This window comes from Gopherus evgoodei, chromosome 1 (assembly GCF_007399415.2).
Source record: "Gopherus evgoodei ecotype Sinaloan lineage chromosome 1, rGopEvg1_v1.p, whole genome shotgun sequence".
Lineage (NCBI taxonomy): Eukaryota > Metazoa > Chordata > Testudines > Testudinidae > Gopherus > Gopherus evgoodei.
In genome coordinates this window covers 229555205-229580696 of record NC_044322.1, presented here as the reverse complement: position 1 = coordinate 229580696, position 25492 = coordinate 229555205, and the positions used below count along the sequence as shown (strand labels likewise).

The following is a 25492-nucleotide window of genomic DNA, read 5'->3' as shown; positions in this document are numbered from 1 at the left end:
TTTCCTTTTTGTTTTTGCATGGAAGCTTAACTCAGTCTTTTCTGGTCTGGTTTTTACAATTTGCTACATTTGATGTTTTCAGGTAACACCCAACTGTGCAAATTTTAGGTAGTGACAGATGGAATTTTTTTTTCGCTCAGGTGTTGAGATTTTGCTACTAGAAGAGCAAGTATACAACAAACTTATCCTCTTTTGGCATAAAACCGTGCACAAGGGGCACCAAAGTAAAAGTCACTCATCTTCTGCAGTGTCACTGGGGACCAGTGGCCGTTAAGGAGAGATAGGAGGCCACAATTCCATACACTGGCTGCGATCTGTCTCTTACAGCATCACTGCTGCTAAGGTTTCTCTCTCCCAGTGACTGTGTTTTGAATTATTTTTCCCGAATGGATTAGCTTACATTTTTCCCATGCTGAATTTCACTTTTATTTTCTGCCTATGTTTCTAACTTTTCTAGGTCCCCTTTTATTATTTTCTGTCTTCCTTGGTGCTCACAACTTCTCCCAATTTATCATCTGTGAAACATCTGCCCATGTAATTATCTTTTTGTTAATCCCTTCTTGCAGCTCATTAATAAAATTATTTAATGAATCTGAATCCAACCTTGATTCCTGCTGTACACCATCTAGACAAGTTGCTCCAACGGGATACTTTGCCCTTTAACATTACATTTAATCATGTTATGTTTAAATTAAGGAGGTCGTGATTTTATTAGGGCAGTTGGGAAAGAAAATCTGAAAAACACTTTTTCATGCAGGCCTTAAGCAAAACAATCTTACACTAGCTGTTGTTTGTTTTTATAAACTGAATTTAAAGGCACACTTTAAACACGTTTTCACTTGTAGGCTAGAAAAACCATGTAATGTGATATCTCATTTATTAGTCAGGAAAGATATATGGTTGAACATTTTTCCATGTCAAATTAGTTTCTGAAGCTGCTGGCCTGCAGAAGTGTCAGAAACTGCTTGTGCCATAGGTGCTAGAATGAGGGGTGCTGAGGGTGCTGTTGCACCCCCTGGCTTGAAGTGGATTCCATCAAATACAGGGTTTACAGTTTGGTTCAATGGCTATCAGTGCTTGCACTGTGCAAATTGTTCCAGTGCTCTTGGCTGGTGCAGCAGTAATTCCTAACTCCACACTAGCTGTCTCAATGCTACAACCATCTAACCTGCTCTCCTTTCCTTTTCCTTATTTCTTTTCCATCATGGGCAGCTCTTGGCTTGTCCATGTGGTGACTTACCTACAATCCTCAGATGGATTTGTTCTCCTCTAGTTATTCTTGACTCTTTGAGGTGCTGCTACTCCAGATGAGTATTTAAGTGCAAGTGAAGATCAAACGGGCTCCATGCATACATTTGTTTCAGAGGCACTTAAATAATCTCTGCCTCCCCAAAAGCTCCATGAGTTTTTGTTCTCTTATCTCCTGGGATTTGAAGAGAGAGGCTCATGTCCCCTCACTTCTACTGCTCATATAAATAAATTTGGACAACAGAAGCCACCCCTTGAGGTGAATGAGAGGAGTTCACATCTCCCATAGTTATTGTTTCAGGCTCTGTCTGACATAAATTCAGCACAGCATTTCTGTTCATGTTTGGAAAGTTTTCTTTGCAACTGGAGGGACTAGAACTTCTTAAATATAAAATGTGATATATGATTACCGAAGTTGTGCGGTAAGTGGAAGGACCACCCTTTAAGCCCCACCCAGATCTTCCTTTGGGCCACATTCCAAAAGTCAGCCACATTGAAATTGGCCAGTGCATATGGGGAAGGATGTGTTTTCCTAATGGGACAGATTGTCCTTTATAGTCAGACACAGAAGGGTCTTAAAGTTGGCCTAATTTGCATTTATACCCACTTTAAGACCCCTTTATGCTGCCAGAGTGGTGTATATTTCTCTACGATTTCTCCCATTAAGACACATAGGAGTATTCCTGAATGTAACATACTTCTCAACAAGAGTAAGGATACTGGTTCTGGTGCTCTGCAAATCATAGTTAGTGATGTTATTTAAGTCAATGGCTAGGGTGACCATACTTCCCAAAGGGAAAACTGGTCACTGAGTGCGGCTAACCCAAGCCTGCCCCAGTCCGAGCCCTCCAAGACTCCCGGCCCCAGGGAGCCAGCCTGAGCTCCCCTCTCCACACAGCATTGAGACTGGCATCACTGCTCACCCAAGCTCTGTCTCCCCCGTGCGCAGGGCTGGCATTGCCACTTGCCCCCCCCCATTCCTCCACACACACCTTTTTTTTTTTTAATATATATATATATATAATATAACAAAAGTGGGAAAAACTGATCAAGTTGTCAAGAGCAAACAGGACAAAATGCCTGTTTTTGCCAAAAAAAAGTCAGGGTGGCCACTTTAACGGTTAAAAAATAGACTGTCCCAGCCAAAACAGGACATATAGTCACCCTATCAATGGCAGCCAATGTTTACTGCACTAGTTTTGCATATAAAATGAAACAGACCTTTATGTACTCTTTAATGTTGGTTCTGGGTGGGGGTGGACCACTTTGTTCATGCAGGTTCACATGGTGCTTTTCTTCTTTTTGTACAACAACAATGCAGTGATATATACATGACTCTCTCATGGGCACATGGCATTACATGAGTAAAGTAAGATCACCATAAATTCATGCCAATAAAAACTTTATTCCACACCACACCTCAGTAGAATGTGATGATGTGGTGTAGGATAAGGTTTTATTCATTTGAGTTTGGGATGACTTCACCTTATTCACAGGTAACCGTGTGTGTGAGAGAGAGTGTGTATTCTGTATTTATCTTCAAGCTAGATGAATAATTTGTAGCAGTACATTTGACAAATTTCACTACTTTTGCTTTTTGTGAATTGTCCATTAATAAGTCATTGTAATAAGGTGTTTGCAGGGGTGGGTGTAGCCTGTGTCCTAGTCTTTAAAGTGCCTCATTTCCAGTCTCCTTCCTCAGAAAGGGGGATGTACAGATGATTACCTCTGCCTCTAGGCAGGAAGTGTCATTGTCTCAGCCCGCCTTGGGGTCTAACTCTCAAGTGAGGTGTAGTAGGGGGACCTAGCCCACCCTCTCCACTGGTCCCTAGCCCAGGGCCCTGTGAGAAGCAACATCAGCTGAGTCTGCCACACAGAGGATCCAAGTCTGCTTCCCTAGTCACTTCCTACCTACTCTCTTTCGGCTTACTACTACTGCTTTCTATATGCATTCAGCTGATAAGCCAGAGTACTTTAAGATCATGCATTCCAACTGCACAGACCTTGGAAGAAGAGAAAAATATAATGTAATGAATGTTAGGCTAATTATGAATTTTTTAGAAGTTTCTTTTTCCATATGATGTCATGTCAAAAGTGCAATGTTTTCTGATCTGACAGGACTAGAAACAAATGCCTTATCACAATGGGAATAGGGATTCCTAGCTCCCCAGAGGTACAAAGCCTCCTTTTCACATCCTATGGCTAACAAGATAGGTGCTACAATATCTGCAATAGACTATTTAAAATATCATTCACTAAGATTGCCCTACTCGTTGGGGGAATTACTGCAGGGATGAGAGAGTGGCTGTTGAATACTTCAGCCTGTCTGTATCAGTGGTAACTCTAAGTATAGTAAAAATAATTTGAAACAAAATATTCCATAGCATAGTTCTCAGGACTCCTATAGATGGTTCATTTCAAAACCTAAGATTCCAGCTACTAACCTGTGACTCTCAACATGTGCTGGATTTGAATTAATGACCAAGAAGTAAAAGGCTTTATAGCCAATTACCAATTGCCCAAGTAGTTCAGTCCACTGCAGTGATAGTACTTCTGAACAGCATGTTTCATATTTACCTCATGAGATGCCCTCATCAAAATCTTCTAATTCCGTGGTTCTCAACCAGGGATCCAGGGCCCCTGGGGAGCCATGAGCTGGTTTCAGAGGAGGGGGTGCCTAGCATGGCTGATATTAGACTCGCTAGGACTCAGGGCAGAAAGCTGAAGCCCCATCATGCAAGACTGCAGCCTGGGGCCCTGAGTTCCAGCACCTGGGGCTGAAGCTGATGCCTTTGCAACTTAGTTTCATAGTGCCCCTTGTGCGTGGGCCTGCAGGCAATTGCCCTGCTTCCTACTCCTTAATACCAGCCTTATCTTTTATATGGAGAAAAATAATTGTTGTGGTACGGGTGAGCCATGGAGTTTTTATAGAATGTTGAGGAGATCTCAGAAAGAAAGAGGTTGAGAACCCCAGTTCTAATTTAAGGCCAAGTTTTTAAAAAACAGCCTCTCAACTTGCACTCCTAAAAAACTATGGGTGCAGTGTTGTGGGAGCAGACAATGGCATGTAGGCATCCAATTGCTTGAATGGTAAACTAGAAGTAAAAATGTAATAAATTGAAGCTGGAAATATATATGGGTACAAAAGGGGCTGCCTCGTTGAGAGCCCTTTAAAAAATGTCCTATACTGTGTAGATGAGCCCTTTAATTTGTTTTGACTTTCACTTTAGAGTAGTATTTGCTTTGGAATGAGTTTGGTAGGGTAGTTCCTTCCTGTTCCCACAGTGGCTTCTATTTTCTAATCTTCCATTTATGCTGTCAGTGATTTGTAACATGAGGTTGTTATTCAAGTTGGTTTTTTGTTTCTTCTGCAAATCAAATATAATTGCAGTAGGACTCGACTAGAAAGACTATAGCCCTTATTCTCATGGTCCCTTTATATGATCCTGGCAAAGTAAAAGGCCCTAAAAGGTGACTGGAATTCCACTGACAAATAAGACCTAGCAAAAATGAGAATCTTGCCCCAAACTTTTATTTCCATATCAGCATTCCAAGATATATAGGTGTTCGAGGCTCATCCTTCATTTGCAATAATGAAATTTCTCACAGTGCAAACAGCTGGCTTTTTCTTCCTGTTGTTCCAAGATTCCATCTTCTTTTGGGCGGCAGCTGGGTCTTCAGAGTTCCCATTTGTGGAACTCCATCCCTACAGGCATCTGTCACACTCTGTCTGCTTGTATTCAAGCCTTTGGTGTAAGGCCTTTCAGTTCATGCCCAGCATTTTGTTGACCATTTTAACTTTCCCTCCTTATTGCCTCTTTTTATGGAATTATATGTTTGTCTTTCTCATTTTTAGTTGATGGTGTCACTGGTCTGTTCTGTTTTAATTTATTTATTTCTGTTCAGTATCCCAGATGTGTTTATAATTGGTGCTTTATATACTTTTTAAAATAAATCTCATTCCAAAGAAAGGAGAAATTTAAAGAAGAGTTCTGTTCCCTCTATACTTCCTTCTCTCTAACAGGGCAATTATATGTGTGCCTTTGATATGTATAAAGGTTATTTCTAATTCTCATCTGTAGCATATAGTGAATAGCTTTTTATTGTATATTTGGGGCAAACCTTGGAGCCCTTTCTCAGGGAAAACTCCCACTGACGTCAATGAGAGTTTCGCCCAAGTAAGGACCGCAGGATTTGGCTCTTCGTTTTCAGGATGGGAATTCTCATTTTCCACTCTGAGCATTCATTTGGCCTTACAGTACCTTGGCTCACATAGTTTTCAATAAGTGTCTGGCAGCTGTATTGGCCCACCTCCAGTATCATGGGATTCATATTTATCCCTACATGGACATTTGGCCTTCCTCAAGTCATCAGAACTATTTCTAGCTTATTGTCCTACCTCTAAAAGTCTTCCCACTTTCAGACAAAGAACTCGATTCTGAATCACACTAGTTTTACAATGGTGTAACTCCGCTGACTTCACTGGAGTTAGTCCTGCTTTACACCAGTGTAAATGTGATCAGAATCAGGGTCAAATTTCTAAATGCATGGTATGCATTATTCAATGTAAAGGGCATATTTACATATTTATTCCAGAAGGTCTTAAGGTCCAAGGATAAGGCAGCTTTGAAAGACTGTATAAAGAAATATTAGATTTCCAGTCCAGGTGTGGATGCATGGAATGCAGATGCAGAGACACTGAAAAGTTTAACTTGAACCACAAATGGTTTAATAGCAAAAATAGATATAACATTTATTAACAAAATACTGTACAAAAGAAAAATTATTGTTGGGGTTCAAACCAGTCTTAACTTTAGCATATAATATATGTGTGTGTGTGTGTGTGTGTGTATAGCATGCGCATGTGTGTACACACACACACACACACACACATATATGCTCATGCTCAATATCATCAGTCATTAGGATGAAGGGTGGCTTATTTTCTGGGGATCATCCAGACCAGTAAGGGGCCATGTCATTGCCTGCCTTGTAACCTTGGGGTGCCATAATGCTATGCTGCTATTGCTCAGATCCCTGACACCCATAGTCTGCCCACAAGCACGAAGTCTCACCCTGGCTTCCACCAGCCTTGTTACTCCTTGCAATTGCAGGGTGGCTCTAACAGCCCTTCCAGTCCTGAGTCTCCCCAAATCCATCCTTCCCAAGTTCTTAACTACCAGACACTCAGACTTTTCCCTTCTGGTTTGTCTGCCCCTAAATACCAGTTCACTTTGGCACACGCACACCTCACAGTTTGCACAACAGAGACCTGCTTGGGGTAAAAATAGACAAAAGGTTTATTTAATAGAAAAACCACAGATTCAAAGATGAAATTGTAGGGGAAAGCAAAAATATACAAGTTAACAGTAAATAAACCATATAGATGCTGTTATACCAATTATATTAGACCAGTAAAAACCAGCAGGATCTTATTAAAGGGGACAAGACAAAGATGCCACATTTATTATGATAACAATTTATGACTAATAATTAATATCTTAATTCTTATACACACACATTATACCTAATACCTACACACACACACACACACACACACACACATTCATCAGGTGTTCTGCAGCTGCTGCATAGTTACCAGTCCTGAAGATAGCTTAAGTTCATGGCTTGATTTTGCAGCTTGGGTTCATAGCTTGTGGTAGCTAACTGGCCAGGAAAGCTGGGCACAAGACTGAGCTGGATCTCTGTTGGGCAGGCACCGATGTTCTTCCATGTTGGCAGCAGAATGTTACCCAGAGTCTCTCATCTCACCCTTCTTTTTGATAGGCTTTTAGTTTGGATTCAAAGTCTATAGGTCTTGCTGTGTCACACTGCCTCTGGGTTTAGACTGATCACCCATCAATGCAGGCGTGACTTTCAGCCTTCGACTTGGCTTTGATCTTCCTTCTGTTGTTCTGTTGTCCTTTTCTTTTTAGGGTGGATGCTGCTTACTTTGTTTAGGGCTATTGTCTAGGTCTTCAGCCGTTGGTATTTGAACTTTATCTCATCAGGACAGGCTGGGACTGGAGGTTGATTCCATCATTCATACATACCTCATTCACACATCTAAACTAAACCAATAAGATTACAGCAGGGTTTGCAAAAATGAAAGTTGGAGGAAGCTTTTACAAAATGGAGTGAGTGTTTTAAAATGGGGTTTGAATTACAATATGGAACAGAAGTTACAGTGGGGCCCTACAATTATGGGCCAAGGTTTTACAAGTTATGAGGGCCCAAGAACTACCCTTTAGGGTTTGGGGGAGTAGAACCAGAGTGCATAGAGGAAAGTGTGGAATTAACAATATAAGCAAATGTAACTAACAATACAAATGTATCAATAACAAAAATTAACAACAAAATGACTGTTAGATAAAAGACACTTGTCCTGTCTAGTGTAGTATTTCTTTCTTTTTTTTTTTTTTTTCTGGACCCAATGCTAGCACAGGACACCACTAGAGACAGACACAGAACTTGCAACACAGAACACTGAACACAGACTTTGTCATGACACTATAACCATGGTATTTTATAACTCTTCAACTGGTACCAGCTCTCCTGATGTTCTGGTTCAGAGCCTGGAAAATAGAAGCTTAGAAACAAATTAGCACAGTGCTCCCACATGGCAGACCCTGCTCAGTCTTTGCCGCAGTGTGTTTGGTACTTGGGGCTGCACAAATGCTAATTAGGTGGTTCATTTCTTTGTGACTTTAGATTTTTTTTTTTAAAATCCCCAGCCACTTTGCCATGGCCTGGAGGTTTGTGGCAGAAGCAGGCACTGTTGTTACTGTTGCAATGGCAGGAGGAATCTACCCAAATATCCCCCTTCCCACTCTCCAGAGGGGTCCCAAAAGTCTGCCCCTTCTGGGGTCTCAAATGTTCCTTTTTTTTCTTTCTTCTTTTAGTTGGAATAGTTTCTCTTTTAGAGAGATTTTTTTTTCTTTTTACAGGCTGTTAGGTGGAGGTAGCTGTTATTACAAGCCTCCCATAGCAGCCAGATTCCTGCGGCGTCTCTTTTTGCTGCAGTTAGGGGTTTGCATATAAGGATATATTGGGCCAATCTATCCTCTACGTCCCAAATGGTGCAGGTATCTGCCAGGGCTTGTTCAGTCCAAGGACTGTGCCCATATCTTTGAAGGATTTGTTGAAAAGGCGTTATCTCTTTTATAAAAGGTGAGGTAGAAGCTATTTTTGACTTCATTTCTTCCTCTAGGATTGTTTTCCCTTGCCTTTTCTTAAACATTTTTAATTTTGTTCAGCAAAAAGCAATGTCTGGTCCCTGAGACCCTCTTGTTGCCCCTGATTTGATTTTTTTTCTTTCTTTCTGCTACCTCTTTGGAGGCCAGCAGATTTTGTTAACAATTTTATGTTTTCTGCTACCTACGCGGAGGCCAGCAGGTTTTGTTAACAATTGTAAGAGCTCTTTATTTTCCTGCTACCCACATGGGGGTCAGCAGGTTTTGGTTAACCAAGAATAGAACTGTACTCTGTAGAGCCGGTTGTGTGCACACAGATTGGTTTACAATAAGTGAGGCAAAAATACCAATAATCCCCCTTTCGCTATTCTCCACCAAAATGTTGTACCAATTGTATTAGACTAGTAAAAAGCAGCAGGATCTTATTAAAGGGGACAAGACAAAGATGCCACATTTATTATAACAATTTATGACTAATAACTAATGTCTTAATTCTTATACACACACATTATACCTAATACCTTTACACACACACACACACACATTCATCAGGTGTTCTGCAGCTGCTGCATAGTTACCAGTCCTGAAGATAGCTTAAGTTCATGGCTTGATTTTGCAGCTTGGGTTCGTAGCTTGTGGCAGCTAACTGGCCAGGAAAGCTGGGCACAAGACTGAGCTGGATCTCTGTTGGGCAGGCACCTATGTTCTTCCATGTTGGCAGCAGAATGTTACCCAGAGTCTCTCATTTCACCCTTCTTTTTTATTGCAGGTGTGACTTTCAGCCTTGGACCTGGCTTTGATCTTCCTTCTGTTGTTCTGTTGTCCTTTTCTTTTTAGGGTGGATGCTGCTTACTTTGTTTAGGGCTGTTGTCTAGGTCTTCAGCCGTTGGTATTTGAACTTTATCTCATCAGGACAGGCTGGGACTGGAGGTTGATTCCATCATTCATACATACCTCATTCACACATCTAAACTAAACTAATAAGATTACAGCAGGGTTTGCAAAAATGAAAGTTGGAGGAAGCTTTTACAAAATGGAGTGAGTATTTTAAAATGGGGTTTGAATTACAATATGGAACAGAAGTTACAGTGTAGGCAAGTGTAGTGAATGGTGAACAGAAGTTACATTAATAAAGTGAACAATTAAAAACAATTTCATTTATCAATTCTACAATGCAACCTTAGCCTTTACAGTTCTGTATTAGATAAAATCACTTTCCTAATACAAGTTACCTATCACCTTTGAACAGTTTACCAGTATACACCTAACTCTGATGGTGATGCGTGGGGATCCAGCATTTCATGGATAATTTACTGCCTAGAGACTTTCCCTCATTTTCTGGATGCCTTTCACTTCAAACCCCTTCTATTTAAAAAGGGTTTGCAGGTTCTTTTCTTCAGTCACTATTGATATTCAAAGTGTAGAAATCTCCAGTTGTCTCGGTGTCTTTCCATTAACTTAAATGGCCCATCATTGACTTTTCCTAGGTTGTGTTGTGGATTGTTACTTGAGTCCAGTTTTGTGTAAACACCTGGCTTGGGAGGTACTTCTCCCTGTCTGATCACTCACTGTCCTGTTGTGAGGTGGAGCTGAGATTTTTAAGCACAGTTCTCTATATGCACAAATGCATTAATTCATAACCACAGCTTGTATACATCTCCTATAATAATTAAGAACGTTACACACTTTCATAGAAGACCTTACTCAATATACTTTTATAGCACAGTAACATTGTATACAATCCGTTAATACAGCTGCTTATTCTTTGGAGTTCAAAACCTGTTCTCCCTTTGAGGTGTCTGAACCCTGACTGTTACCATGGGCAAGCAGGATTTTGTGAGGAGGCTGGTAACTTTTTGTAACAATTTTACAAGGCTTAATGGCATTGCTGGGGGCACTGTACCCTCTAAAATGGGCATAACTGGATAGAACATGCAAATGGTCAGGGGATGCTGTTGTGGAGAATGGACACTGCACTTTTTAGCAGTAAGTATTGGTATTTTTTTTTTAAAGTGCCACACACCTTCCCTTTAGCACTGAGGAAGGTGTTTAGCCTGATGGTGCCCTATGCAAGAGTAATGCCTCTAGCACCCACCACTCAGACCCTACACTTCTGCATCCACTGCACTGTGTTGCTGGTGGAAAAAGCCAGTACTTAGCTCTAAAGTATAAGCTAGTATATTAAAAAAGTGTCTAAAGAATCCAACCAGCTCTAAACGTCTTTGATCTGCACCTCACAAAATAGTTGACATTTTTTTCCTATGAATCAAATCCACAATCCCTTGCCAGCCACAAAAAATCATAGAATGATTTTGAGGTGATTTTGTGGGTCAGGAGCCAAATATGATTGAGTGTTACTGGTCTAGGTTATGCTCTTTTCAAAGTTTGCTTATATACTATAGTGTGAATTACTCAACATATACAAAATGTTGTTTCTTTTACAGTACACAGCTTTATGGAGAATATTTTTTAATATGTTCTTTCTTCCTTTTCACCATCAAAAATGCACCAAGGAACATGTAAAGGTTTGACTAACTTTTCCATCTAGATAAACATGTGAGTGTTTGATCTCAGTTCATTGTGGCTGTGTACTAATCATGTTTCATGGTTGAACAACTGATGAGGAACTATGTCTCAATGTATTTGTGGTGCTTTTATATTCTGCAAATAATCAGCTTTTAAAACCTTTTCCCACAGTCATGATTTTGTTTTGACTTATTTCAGGAACATCCCAGACCAGAATATGAAACCAAAGTGCGACAGAAAAAACTCAAAAATGAAACTAATAAAAAGGATAATATAGATGAGGTAAGACACATGGATTTACTTCCACTTTTATTTGCATTTGGATTGTATTTTGTGAACATTTTTGTATCAGTCTCGGTTTGGCTCTGCTTATCAGTTTGCAGAATGATCTCTTCTGTGCTGTTTGCCTCTGATACAGTCTCAGATGGTACCTCTCTGATGATTTAGTTCTGTGCATTGCTGCAGCACTACTGAATGTTTTTAGGGCCATCGTTGTGCTACCCTTTGTAAGGCATCCTGCCTAGGAGGGTGGAGAATGTGTAGTGCAGGGTCTACAGAGGAGGGTGGTTACTGATCATAATCAGTGATAGAATCAACGATCTGGAGTTTGAAACTGTTCTTGAAGGTGAAGTGTCGTGCAGTGGGGCACTCTGCCCTTTCAGCGTTTGTCTGCTGAGCCCATTCCTCACCTTACAAGGAAGGCTTACTTTGATACTTTGTATTACAGCTAGTGTAAAACAAGGGGGGAGAAGGGAGGGCAGTATTTTCATTTTTTCTCTTTTTTGAAAATTTAAAACAAAAATCAGAAATTTCACCCCCCCAAAAAATCATTTTCCCTATTTTTAAAAATAAAATAAAAAAAAAACCAACCAGCTCTATTTTCTGCATATTCCAGACTGGATTATTCTGGAGAACTCATTTTTGGCAATACTTGAATATCACTCAGAAACTTCCGATAAGGCTCAATCCTGCAAAACACCCGTTAAATTACAGTGGTGCCGGTTCAGGCGTCTAGGGCAGTATTTAGAGGCCCATTTCTTTAGCCATCTGACTTGGAGCATATTACACACCCAAACTGGGTTCCCACTTGTTTCCAGGTACAATCCAAGATATTGCCTGTGATCTACAAAATCTTGTGTGTCCTCTTCGCTGCAACTGTTAGCTCGAGTTAGTACACTTGAGTTACTGCACTTGAGCTAGCCTGGCATAAGTGAGAGCAGCCATACTTCAAAACACCACTGAGTTACACAGATTGATTTGATTAGCAGTACAGAGTGATTGGATTAGCTGTGGATGAGTTGTTGTAACTGGAGTTGTTGCATTCCCACCGCATGACTAGCTGTAGTTTCAGCATCACTTGAGTTTCAGCCCAGTCCCCTGATATCCTAGCTACCTTGAGTTTAAAGAACCAGTTAATTTTTGTGTGTGGATGGGATTCAAATTAGGGGTAACACTCAAATTGTAATGGGAGCTAACTAGGCTGTGAAGACACCCTGAGGGTATGTCTACTCTGCAGTTGGGAGTGTGTTTCCCAGCATGGGTAGACAGACATACATTAGCTCTGCTCACGATAGTGTGCTAAAAGTAGCAGTGTAGCTGGGATAGAATGGGCAGCAGCTCAGGCCAACCACCTGAGTACAAACCCTCCCAGTCCTCCTGGGTATGTACCTATTGGGTGTCTGGGAAGTGGGCGGGCGAAGCCCGGCCACTGCTAAAGGATCCTCCCCCAGCCTAAGGGGAGGAACCACAGGGCCACAGAACCCACTGAGTGCGGGGGACAACTAATAAAAGAACAGGGACAGGAGTGAGGTCAAAGGGTCGGAAGGAGGGAACCCGACGGGGACACCGAGCAGAGAACCCCGGACAGCGCCCACTGCTCCTCGAAGGCGTCAAGGGAGCCAGTGGACGCCGCCCAGAGGAACTCCGCCCGGATGCGTGATCGGACCATGGAGCGGAAGCAAGCCCCACAGTCACCGGAGTCTCCGTCGGCCAACCTCCCCTCCCTGGTCGCGTGGATGGCCTTTTTCGCCAGGGCGAGGAGGAGGTTGACCAGGAGGTCCCGGGACTTCGTGGGGCCACGGATAGGGAGTGCATACAAAAGGAGGTGAGGGGAAAAGTGTAACCAAAAACGTAAGAGGATGGCTGTGAGGAGCCGGTGTAGGGGCTGCAACCTGACGCACTCTAAGTACACGTGCGCCAGGGTCTCCCTCACGCCGCAGTAGGGGCAGGTGTCCGGGATAGGGGTAAACCGCGCCAAGTACACGCCCGTGCTCACGGCCCCATGGAGGAGCCGCCAACTGATATCCCCAGTGGGCCTTGGGACCAGGGTGGAGTAGAGGCTGGCCCACCGGGGCTCCTCACCCTCCAGAGGTGGCAGGAGGTCCCGCCACTTCGTATCAGGGCGGGACACGAGGGTGAGGAAGTGAAAGGTGTGGAGCACGAGCGTGTAGAGCTGTTTCCTCGGCGCGGTTTGGAAACGGACCGGCTGCAGGTCGTGCAGCCGGCTTGCGGAGAAGGGACGGGGGGGGCCGGTCGGGCCTACGGGGCAGGGGCCCGATGAAAAGGTCCGGAGGGCTTGGGGTGGGGGGTGGGCGGGGCGTGCCCTCCCGCAGGACCCGGTCGAGATAGGCCCAAGCAGCGGGCGGCAAAGCGGCCTCCATCTCCTGGAGTACGCGCCGGGGAGTGCAAGGTCTGGAGAGCCCCATGCGGTGAGTGAGCGTCAGGGGATCCAGCCAGCCTCCCCGGTCGTAGTCCAGGAGGTCTCCGACCCTGGTGGCTCCCGCCAGGACCAGCCTCTGGCGCACCGCGGGGGACTCCGCCACCTGCACACGAAGCTGGGGATTGTGTAGCAGGGGCTCCGCGAGGAGGTCGGCCCCCTCGGTGGCCGCCACGGACCTGGTCGCAGAGAACAGCTTCCAGGTCCGGAGGAGGTCCTGGTAGAAGACCGGCAGCCCGGAGAGGTCTCGCGGAAGACCCCTCAGTTCGAGATAAAGGAGCTGCCGGTCGTATCGGAGCCCTCGGAAGTGGCGCAGGAAGGCGTGCGCCAGGGCTCTCCACGCCGGACTACCCACACCATAAAGGAGCCTCTGCAGTGCCTGGAGGCGGAAGATGTGGACCTGAGTGCGCAGGCACTTCAGGCCCTGCCCTTCCTCCTCCAGGGGCAGGTGGAGTACCCCTGCAGGGACCCAGTGCAGTCCTGGCCAAAAGAACTCCAGAACCACCTTCCGGAGGTCGACCAGGAAACCCGGGGCCGGGACCGGGGTGTTGAGCCGGTACCAGAGCATGGACAGGACCAGTTGGTTGAGCACCAGTGCCCTCCCTCGAAGGGAAAGGCACTGGAGGAGTCCTGTCCATTTCCGGAGCTGCTCCACCACCCTGTCCTGCAAACCTTGCCAGTTATCTGACGGAGACGGATGCGTGGCGGAAAGGTAAACGCCGAGATAGAGCAGCGGACCCGCGCTCCACGGGATGGCCTGAAGCGCGGGTGGGAGGGAGCCTGCCTGCCACCTGTCCCCGACCACCAGGCCAGAGCTCTTAACCCAGTTGACCCGGGCGGAGGAGGCCGCCGAGTACACCGCCTGGCAAGCCTCCACCTGCGCCAAGTTGCCCGGGTCCTGGACCACGAGGAGCACATTGTCGGCGTACGCCGACAGGACCAGCCGCAGCTCCAGCTCCCAAAGCACCAACCCTGTCAGCCTCCTTCAGAGGAGACAGAGGAAGGGCTCGATGGCTAGAGCGTACAGCTGGCCCGAGAGGGGGCACCCCTGCTGCACTCCCCGCTCGAAGCCGACCGGCTCGGTCAGGGTCCAGTTGAGCCTGACCAGACACTCTGCGGAAGCGTACAGCACCTGGAGAAAACCCACAAACTGGGACCCGAAGCCCAACGCTCGCAGAGTGCCCAGGAGATACCTGTGGTCCACCCTGTCGAACGCCTTCTCCTGATCCAGGGACAGGAGGGCGAACAACAGACCATCCCTGCACCCAAGCTCCAAGAGATCCCGGACCAGATAGAGGTTATCGAAGATGCTACGGCCCGGGACGGTGTAGGTCTGGTCTGGGTGGATCACGTCCTCCAGCACGGACTCCTGGGTATGTACTCGGGCAGTCAGCCTGAGCCACTACCCCCAGCTACATAGCTACTTTTAATGTGCTACCTCAAGCAGAGCTAGCACCTGCCTGCCTATCTGCTCTAGAAAGCATGCTCCCAACAGCAGTGTACATGTACCCTTAATGACTGCTGCTTTTCCCATATATTACCTAGTCAATTGAGATCAGTTTGGACTCTCAAACTGACAAAACTGTCACTTGTATGTCTGGGGCAGGGGATAAGGAATTCTCAGTGGAGGGCTTTGACTATGGAATCTGCTAACCCATTGATCTGACACAGCCAGAGTTTGTTGACCTGGAGGAAATGCTCAAACACTCAGCTGTTTACCCAGGTTGTTTTTGGTTGGTTGGCTGGTTTTTTTGAGGTGGTAGTTTGGGAAATTTTGGTTTGCCTGGGTAGTGTGACAAAGTTCTTCCTCTGCCTTGGTGGGTCCTGCACTTATAGGCGGATTTGCTTGCCTCAGAGATTCACGGCAGCCATCAGTTTGGCTACTTTTGCTAGTTGCTCAAACCTGCTGTCCACTCAGCTATCTGGCCAGCATGGAGGAAACAGAGAACAATCCCCACAGTCTGTGTTCCACCTAGTGGGTTGGGGACAGGCCAGACCCCTTTCCAATTTAGACCTTCCCTTCTGGTGTTTCTCACAGACCAGGTCAACTCCTCCTGTGTCTGATCAGGAGTTGGGGAGAACCCAGGTCCACCCTCTACACCGGGTTCCAACCCAGGGCCCTGTGGATAGCAGCTGTCTACAATGTTCCCTGTAGGACAATCCTCACCGCAGGATCTTTCTTCTGAAGCCTGATCATGCTTGAACTCTTCACTCCTCCAGCAGCACCTTCTCACTCCCTGCTCCTTGCACACACCTCTACTAACTGATGTGAGGTCCTTTTTAAACCAGGTGTCCTGATTAGCCTGCCTGCTATAATTGATTCTAGAAAGTTCATAATTGGCTCCAGGTGTCTTGATTAGCTTGCCTGTCTTAATTGGTTCTAGCATGTTCCTGATTGCTCTAGGGCAGCCTCTGCTCTGGTCACTTAGGGAACAGAAAACTGTGCATCCAGTGGCCAGTGTATTTGCCTTCTACCAGACTCCTGTACCCCACTGGTCTGGGTCTGTCACAGTAGCTGTTCCATTTGTGTTTGGTAACATTGGCTGGTTTACATACTGTCTTACTGCATCCTATACATGGAAAAAATAAATAAATGTGTAACCTTTACCGTTGAGGTGTGGTTCATTTTCTCTAGCTGTTTCAGACTTGAAAGCACATGCTCATTACCATTCCTCTCTTGTAAAGGTCTGAGGTCTGTTTCCTAGGCATTTATAGTCCCTGAAGACTCCCTGCATTGCACTTGGCCACATGTTACAACTAAGTCAAGGTATTCGGAAACATGTCCAATCTTGAGATTGAAGGAGCCTCTTTACCCTGTTTATATGTTGAAAAGAAACAGTTCGTGTACTGGAGAACTCCAGAATTCAGGCCTGGCCAAATCAGTTTGATGATACAGCACATGAAGGAACTTAACTATCCCCTTTCTCCTGTAGATCATCACTGAGTTTGTGTAGTGTAGCCAATGAGCAATCCATCCAGTCACATAAAATTAACTGCCACCTGGTTGGCTTGATCCAACAACCATTGAAGTCAGTGGAAATATTCCCAATGACTTTAATGTGTGTTGGATCTGGGCCAACGTGAACAGGGTGTTTTGCCAGACAGGAGCTCAGACACAGCATATGGGGAGCTTTTCCATTAGGCACTGAGCAGTTTTCTGGGCATCCCTAGTGAGGGATTAAACACTATAACAGGTGAATAAAGAAACTGATGTACACCTCTTGTTTAAAGTAAGTGAAAATTGGGAATAAGAGTGAGTGATACTGCACAAATTACATTTTTGCTCCCACTTCTCAGAGAGGAGAGATGATACTGGTTTTCATCATCCATCTGGGTGCCTTTACCTCCTGAGCCCAATCAAGTCAACTTGTTGCTTGGCCATGGTTTCATTTGGACAAACAAAGCCAAATGTGCCCTTTTCTTTAGTGACAGTCACATTCTGCTGGGGACATGTGTCTCTTTAGCTTGGTGCTTTGCCCATTCAGTAGGGATTCCACCCTGCAAGGTGCTAATTGCCTCCAGAAAGGTGCTGAGCTCCTTCATTTCCCATGGACTGTGAGACCGTTTGTGCCACTATCACACTGTCTGGAGTGGCTCATGACTGAGTGCCAGCCTAAGGGCAGACTCTCAAAAAGCAGGGCAGACACCCCAAACTGGGTGTGTGTACTATAATTAGATGTCACCAACCTGGTAACAAGTGTGAACTCTCAAAGTACTACAATAGTCTTATAATGAAGTCACAGACAGTCTCTTTGGATGCTCCAAGCTATCTTGCCACCCAGGCAAGCTGGACTATGTGATAAATGGTCACTTACACCAAAAATCAGAACATATTCAGGTTGCTTCCAGTCACAAGAGACCAGTCACTTACCCCAGATCAATTTGTACCTTGTATCTCACACCAAAGACAATGCTAGTAGCCAATGCTGTAAGAAACTAACTAAAGATTTATTCACTAGGAAAAAGAAATGAGAGTTTATTTTCAGGTTAAAGTTAACAAGCATGTATACACAAATGAGTTTCAGTCTGTGATTCAAAAGGTGACAGAGTTGTAGCAATTGATCAATTCAAAGTGTCTTTCAAGGCTAATCCATACCAAGCAGCATGGGAATCTTTTTGCTTATATTTAGCAATCTTTGCCCCTCAGAGTCCAGATAGCAAGGAAGAGCTTCAGTTTCCCCTTGTCAGGGATATTTATCACCTCCACTCCAGATACCAAAATTGATGGGATGAGTTCATCTATAAGCCTCCCATTCCTGAAAGGAGTTAGGATTAATTAATAGGATCTCTCTTCTCTGATGCTGCACAATACCTTATTTGCCTTCAATGAGCCATACTGAGTACATTACTGTAAACGGGTTGGGACTCACACCCACAGCGCCTCCTGCTGGTGATTTCAGGAATTAGCTAGATTCCAGTGGAGCACCCCCTCCGGGTGGTGTCCCATCCATTGTTCTGCTGTTGCTGGACCCACGTTGCTGCCTGCTTGGCGGCGTCCTCTTCGAGGCCACTGCCCTCCGGCAGTGTCCCTTAGTCCATCTGGACCCGCTTCCGGGGATCGATGATCAGCAGTCCAACATTCCAGCCACCATATGCAACCACACACCCCAAAGTCTAATCCCTCTTGTCAGGGATCGGGCGTAGTCTATAATGGCAGCTCCCTACAGCTAATGGCTGGGTGTACTGCAAGGAGGAAAGGGGGGGGGGGGACTCAGGCCCGCCCTCTACTCTGGGTCCCGACCCAGGGACCCTCTGGCATCAGCCTCGCTGTCCTCTTTCTTTCCCCTCCTCTGTCTGTTCCCCTGGGCTACTTCCCCTACGGCCCCTTGCACCCGCTAGGCCTTTCCCTTCAGGACCTGCAGCCTGGCAGCTATGAGCTAGAACCTTCTAGCCTCCCTGAGCCTGCCCAGCACTGCGCTGTCCGCGGTGCTAGTCTCCCCCTTGGAGACTGACCTTCCCCTGTCAAAGGCCTTGGACAGACTGACTGCTCCTGGTCTGGGCAGCTTTTATATATGGGTGAGCCTGGCCCTGATTGGTTCCCTCCAATCTGGGCCCTGATTGGCTCCCCATAAGCCCTTTTCTGATTGGCTCCCAGGCTGTGCAGGCTCCCTGGCCTGCCACAGCCCATCCTCCCAGGGAGTGGGCAGTCCGCCCCACTACAATTACCTTAATTAATGCTGCTTTTCCCATTTGGTGAGTTACACAATTACAGAGGTTTGCACTGCTGACGCTCACTGTAACTTTATACCATGAGCTATAGAGGTTAAAAGTGTGATCAATACAGCAGCATCCTACAAGCATTTTATAAAGTCTGAACGCTGAACACGTTCTTATCCGCTTAACATCTATCATCTGTTTTGATAATGCTAGGTAAGCATTTGTAAATGTTTAGTGAGGCTGGGGCCTTGGCATATGCTGGCACCTGGTCTGCCAGCATCAGAGCCACCTTGAGTGATCAGCCCCTAAATGTGTAAACCTCCACATGTCCAGACATAGGTAGATGTCCTGTCTCCCCTCCTGTCAGTGCATGGCATCTGTTTACACTTGCTGAGTGCAGACGTTTACAGAATCCAGCCAAAGCAAATCCTAGTAATTTTCTAGGTTTCATAAAGTGATAACATGGAAGACCAGCTGCAAACTGATGTATGATCATGGATTTTCTTCTTCATACATTAAGAGAATAGTTCCTGCACCAGATCAGGTATGCATGGGTGTCTCTTTAGTATTTTCTGTTTCCTTTGTTATGGCTGTGACATACCTAGGGTACAATCCAGACTAATGACTATCAGTGTCTCCCTGCCTTCTAACACACAGTGCCCTTTACACTGCTTTGCTGCTACGGCCTTCAGTCCTAGACTGCTCAGAAATAGCCTTCAGCATGTCATTCCTAGCTATGTCCTGTGTTTGTGCTGCAGCCAGCCACACATTTCCTTTTATCAGCCTTGTTTATACTGCAGGATAACCCCAACACACTCCAAACCTTAGATTGTCCTCCAGAAATGTATGCACTGTACTGCTCAGACCTCTCCAGGACAGTACAAGCTTATATTAACTCCACCATTTAATTGACAGAAATAACATGCACATGTCCTGTAACCTGAAATGGAGTTTTCCAGGCACTTCAGTTCAAACACACTGGATTAGATAAAACTATAAAACAAGTTTATTAACTACAGAGAGAGAGATTTTAAGTGAGTATAAGTAACGAGGCATAAAAGTCAGAAATGATTACAAGTACAAAAAAGATAAAACACAACTAGTGCCTAACTTAACAAACTATGTTAAATTCAAAGCAAGGTTTTCTCACCACATGCTTTAGTACATTACTGACCAAATCTTTAGGTCAGGACCCCTCTCCTATTACAACGCTGCTTCCTCTGTCTTTCAGGTGCTGTGGATGTGGTAGGCAGAGAGAAAGAGAAAGGTGCTTTTGAGGTGTCTCCTCATCCTTTTCATAGTCCTCTCTCCATTCTGAGAAGGATTTCCAGCTGGGAGTAGGGTGACAGGCAGTCTGTATGGAGGGGAACCTCATGCTGTTTCTTTGCTACGATGTATATTTTTTGCCCACACTCCCTTTCCTGCCAAAGAATGTCCATTTAGCAGGTAATGACCCATTAGCCTTGTTTACAGCTGGGTAAGGCATCAGGTTGTTTCTGAGGATCTGTGTTGGCCACTCCTCAGACTGGGAACATGTGTTAGTAACTCCATACAATGGTAGCTTATAACTGTTGGTACAGCGTTGCCACACACGTTACCAGGACACTAATGACCAACGAATTATTAGTTTTCAAATGATACCTCACAAGACATATTTTGTACAAAGATTCTTATAATAGTGTACAATGGGGTGAATTCAGGAGTACAGTCTGTCACAATGTAATAGAGTTTGCCGCTCAGACAGATATGATACTGGTTTGCACAGACAGTCACCCTTTCAGTTTATGCCTTGTTGCCATTGCTTAGCAAATATTCACAAGAATTCTGCCTCCCCGATGGGTGTTATGAACTGTCCTTCCCCCTAGAGCAATTCATTTCAGTTTGAGCGAGACCAGGTGAATTTTAACCATTTACTGAAAACTACAATAGAATACAAATATGTGATCCTAGGTTACAGTACAGCAAGTAAAGTTAACAATCTCACTTCCTGCTGGGTGGTCCAGCGAGGCATACTGGTTGTGGCCAGATGAACCTTCCTCTCTGTTCAGAGTCTGTAACCTCTCCACCACACAGAGAAGCTTTTAACACACTCTTATATAGCTATGCATGCACCTTTTGATGGTCACCTGTCACATACATAGCATGTCCAGAAATGCCCCACCGTAGCTTTTCCTGCTGCTGAGCCCAAACATGCATTACAACATTAAACAAAACGCATGCTAAAGCAGTGATGAAATAAACGTTAATAACAAGAAGGGCAAAGGGGCCTCAGCCCAGGGGCACAGGAATGTTTAAGGGTGCAGTCTGTATGGGGGCTCTGCAGTCCCCTAACAGTGCTTTTATTTCCAGAATCCAATAAAAACAGATCAGAATCATTACTAAAATTATGATCTTAGGGGGTAAAATGTTAAAAAATGCCTATGTCCCATTCTTAAAAATGACTGCAGCACTAAGGAGTTTAAACCACATTGTCTTCCATCAAGACTTAAGTTCCTAAATGTCTAAATCTCTTTTGAAAATAGGACAGAGGCTCCTAGACAGTTATTGAAAGGGCAGGACCTTTCACTTGTGTTTGTTTGCAGGGCTCTTTAATAAATGCACTCATCCTGCAGCTTTAACCACCTTACCTACCATCTACCTGCAAATCCATCTCCCCGTGGACTACTCTGAAAGTTCCAAACCTCTGAGCCGTTTTCAGAATGCCAAAATTTTATTTAATTCCTTGCCACAATGATTATTTCCTCTTTCCCTCAAAAATGGCTTCCTCCTCCCTGCCCACCAGGCTACTGTAGTTTGTGGTGCAGATTGTACATTTCAGAGCTGGAAAAAATCACTATAGACCAATGGAAAGAGGAAATCCCCAGTTCTTTAATGGGACATTCAGTGGGTGCATTTAGCTATGGAAAGTCCTGAGAAATTGGACTTTAAAATGATGAATTTTTAAATACAGAATAGCTATTTTACACATTCTTGATGTTTTTTAAATGCATATTCTCTCTCCCTCAGGTGCCTGTAACATGGTACTCATTGTGAAGTCACTAGCTCAACGACTTTAGCATGATGGTTGATGCCAAGGTACAGGCCTCCTAGAAGTCTCTAACTCAGTACCTCTAGCTTGATGGGCAAGAAGCCAGGGCACAGGACGTTGTAAGATTGCTAGTGCAGCCCTTCTAGTTTTCTGGACTCGTGTCAAGGTAGAGGCCTTTATGAGATTATTGGATCAGCATCTGTAGCTTTCTGGATTTGTATGAATATCCAGGATTCTGTGAGGTCTCTGTCTCAGCACATCTAGAATGATAATCAAATGTCAAGGCCCAGGTCTCTGTGAAGTCATTAGCTCACCATTGTTAGTGGGCTGGTCTGATGTCAAGACATATCTCTGTGATATCACGGGCCGGCAACTCTAGATTGCTGTTCTTACATTAAGTGACAGATCTCTGGCATCAGAGTTCAGCATCTCTAGCTTGTTTATCTGATGTGAAGCTGCAGGTCTCTCTGAAGACTTTGGCTCAGAATCTGTGACTTACTGGGATAGAGTTTATTTACTCCACTGGTTTAGAATGTATCTGTAAGGTAGTGGCTTATTTCCAGTATGATAATTCCCCTATTCTGGTGATGTTTATTGTAAAGTCCTGAGTTTTTACATGAAAATTTCTATATGTGATGCAATTCCTGCTTGCTTTACTCCCACAAGTAGGCCCACCAACATTCCTGGGGCTACTTGTTTAATTAATGTGAGCAAGATTTAGTCATAAGATTGCATTGTATTGCAGAAGAAAATCAACACAGGTTACCAGCCTCTTGAAGGATAGCTTGGAAAAGCCTGGTAACAGAGCATCTTTCCAGTATAGAGCTTTCAGTGATTTCTCTGAATATCACAAGTTGTGAGTCAGTCCTATATAACTTGGGTGAATAAAGGTACATTTTCTAAGTTTTTTGCTATATGTTAGCTGGGAAGGGGAGCAATAAATTCATGAGTGTAAATTCTGTGCGGACAGGAGTAGACAGGTGCTGTTGGATCCTGAACTAAGATTAGACACTGTGGACCAAATTGAGTCTCTGCATAAATAGGAGTGACTCCACTGATTTCAATAGGATTCCATCTGCGTAAACCAGGTTTGAACATACTTCTTGAAGCAGTCTGATGTTGAAGTCATTAACTCTAATGGGAGTTGGAGTTACTCAACATTGTTAGGATCAGAACTTTAATTAGTAAACATCTGAGTCACTATACCCTAACACCAAATTCTAAATCAGCCTTATTAAAGTGAGTGATGTAAATGTAAGGTATTGCAGATGTAATGTATTACTTGCCCAATGGGGATTATATTACAGAAAATGGCTTTCATGCAAACACTTGTTACAGTATTTAATCTACTGTGATGAACAAAGAATAACATTTAAGTCTACAATATACTGCATGGTTCAAGCTGATTTATTATATGTAATAAATATTTTATCAGGTGTATTGAAACTGGGGAAGAAATTGCGAGCGTAGGTAGCCCTTTATAAAAGATTGGTGTGAAATTTACTATTACAATAATACCCTAAGGTCTTATTGTTTCCAAAGAAAACTCATTTAAAGTTAAAGAAGTTAAAACATTTACACTAAATGCCTCAGGTTAAGCAGCAAACAAACAGTCATTAGAAATAATTACATGCACTTAGAAAGATAATGATAAGTTTTAAGGGACTGATTTTGGAAACTTTGTGAGCAGTCCCATTGTAGTCAATGGAAATATTTGTGTCGGTAAGGACTTGTTATGTAAGTAAAGGTTTACAGTGTCAATCCCAATGTAGTTCTAAGTTAGGCAACCAAAAAGGGTTCCTTTTGGTTAGATTGAGAAAACAGATGAAGTGTATAAGTGTGTGTCCATGCCTGCATAAGTGTCTGCTAATATAGTAATGTGGGGAGAGCAGCTGTAATCGGTACAGCAAAACAATTGATCATTTCTTTGCTAATTCTCCAGATAGCCCTTTTGAAGTTCTTGTTTAGGAACTTTTAGCATCATTGGTTGTGGTTAGAAGTTTTTAAGCAATAGAACATTCTCAGATTATCATCTCTGTGGAACATTAGAGATTGTTGAAAGATGCTTCCCATGGATCAATGATAAGCTTGCATCTGTATTCATGCAGTGCTAAAATTATTAATTTAAATGCACAAAAGTCAGGAAATGAAAAAATTAGGCTCTGTTCTGTAAACACACAGTGACTAACTCCAACTCTCATTGAAGTCAGTAAAAAGCGTCCCATTTATTTCAGGGGAAGAAGGATTAGCTCCTGACTCGTTTTCACATTCTTTTCAATAAGTGTTCAGCTGATCTGGCAAATAAGAAAATATATGATTGGGCATCATATCTTGCCTATTTGGCAGGAAACCAAATAGCTGATCCCACATATGTTTCAAGGAAAACTTTCTTTATAGCAAAAGAGGTCTTGTCTTTTGGTTTGTGTACTTAGAGAAAGGCCTGGGTATAATAATAATTTGGCATTCCCTCTTGTTTTTAACTCACCATGTCAAATATGAAAGTGGCATGATGAATTACTGAAATAAATAAAATTGTTAATTCCACTGTTAATTTAAAGGAAGTGATATTGTATATAAAGGTTTAACATGTATAGTCACAATATAGCATATGTTAGAATGTCATGGAAAATAGTATGTCATCAGTGCCTTTCAGGCATTATAAAAGGGGCAGCATAAAAGGCCTTCACCTGTTTTACTTCAGCCCTGACATAAGGAAAACAACCATCAAAGCTTGTGTCAGCAATGCGGAAAAACTGAGCCTGCAGGCTTGGCTCCATTATATATTATTAGGAAGTTCTCATTAAGAATAATTAAATAAAAGAATGACTTTAAATCCTCTTACTACCTAGCTACAACTGGAATAATTGGTTATAAATATTTGTTTGGATAATTGGTGCTGAAAAAGATTTCTCAGATACACCCATAGTTGCTTTGCCATTAATTGTAGGAAAATAATTTGCTGTGGTTGAGTGGCCCTAACTAGTGACCTTGCTTAGAAAATTCAGTATTATCCCAATATTTCTTTAATTAGCTAAGGTCTAAGTCTTTTTTCTGTCATCTCATCATTGTTAACTTCCTTTTACCAGCATTTGAGTTAGTCTTATGTTGAATCTGTCCTTTCTCTCCTCTTTTCTGCTAGTCCCCTGCACCATTAGCAAAGCACAGTTTTAAAACAACAAATATTGAAGGATTAAACATGAATGAAAATATGAGAATGTATATGCTGATGACCGTGCTTAACCTTTAGGAACCCTTCCTCCTCATTCCCATTGCTGCAGTTGTTAATTGATTCATTAATTGGATCAAAACACCTATAAAGAACAGTCATGATTCTGTTTGTTCTTGCATCAATTTTACACCAGAGTAAACAGAATCAGATCTTGATTATCCAAAAGACCTTGAACACTTTCAACATTTTCTCTTTCAAATGTATAGCGAGTTTTCCTGCTTGGGTATAATATATAGTCAAAATCCTCTCGTATTACTTTTAAGAACTTTGACTATATCACAAAGTAACTATCTAATAGCATAAGACAGTGTAGATGTGAAAAATACATATTTTGGCCCTTCTTGTCTGAAAAATCTTAGCAACAATATTCACTGAATAAATAAACTTATTTTACA

The 25492-nt window shown here is 43.6% G+C and overlaps 1 protein-coding gene across 1 annotated transcript in view; it reads left to right on the top strand.

The window, feature by feature from the left end:
• Positions 1-25492, top strand: part of ANO2 (anoctamin 2) — a 308905-nt gene that overhangs the window by 141690 nt on the left and 141723 nt on the right. Inside the window, exons 13-15 of the mRNA XM_030538784.1 lie at positions 10955-10966; positions 11166-11238; positions 11523-11530. Coding sequence (XP_030394644.1) covers positions 10955-10966; positions 11166-11238; positions 11523-11530 — 93 coding nt within the window. The remainder of the gene's footprint in view (positions 1-10954; positions 10967-11165; positions 11239-11522; positions 11531-25492) is intronic.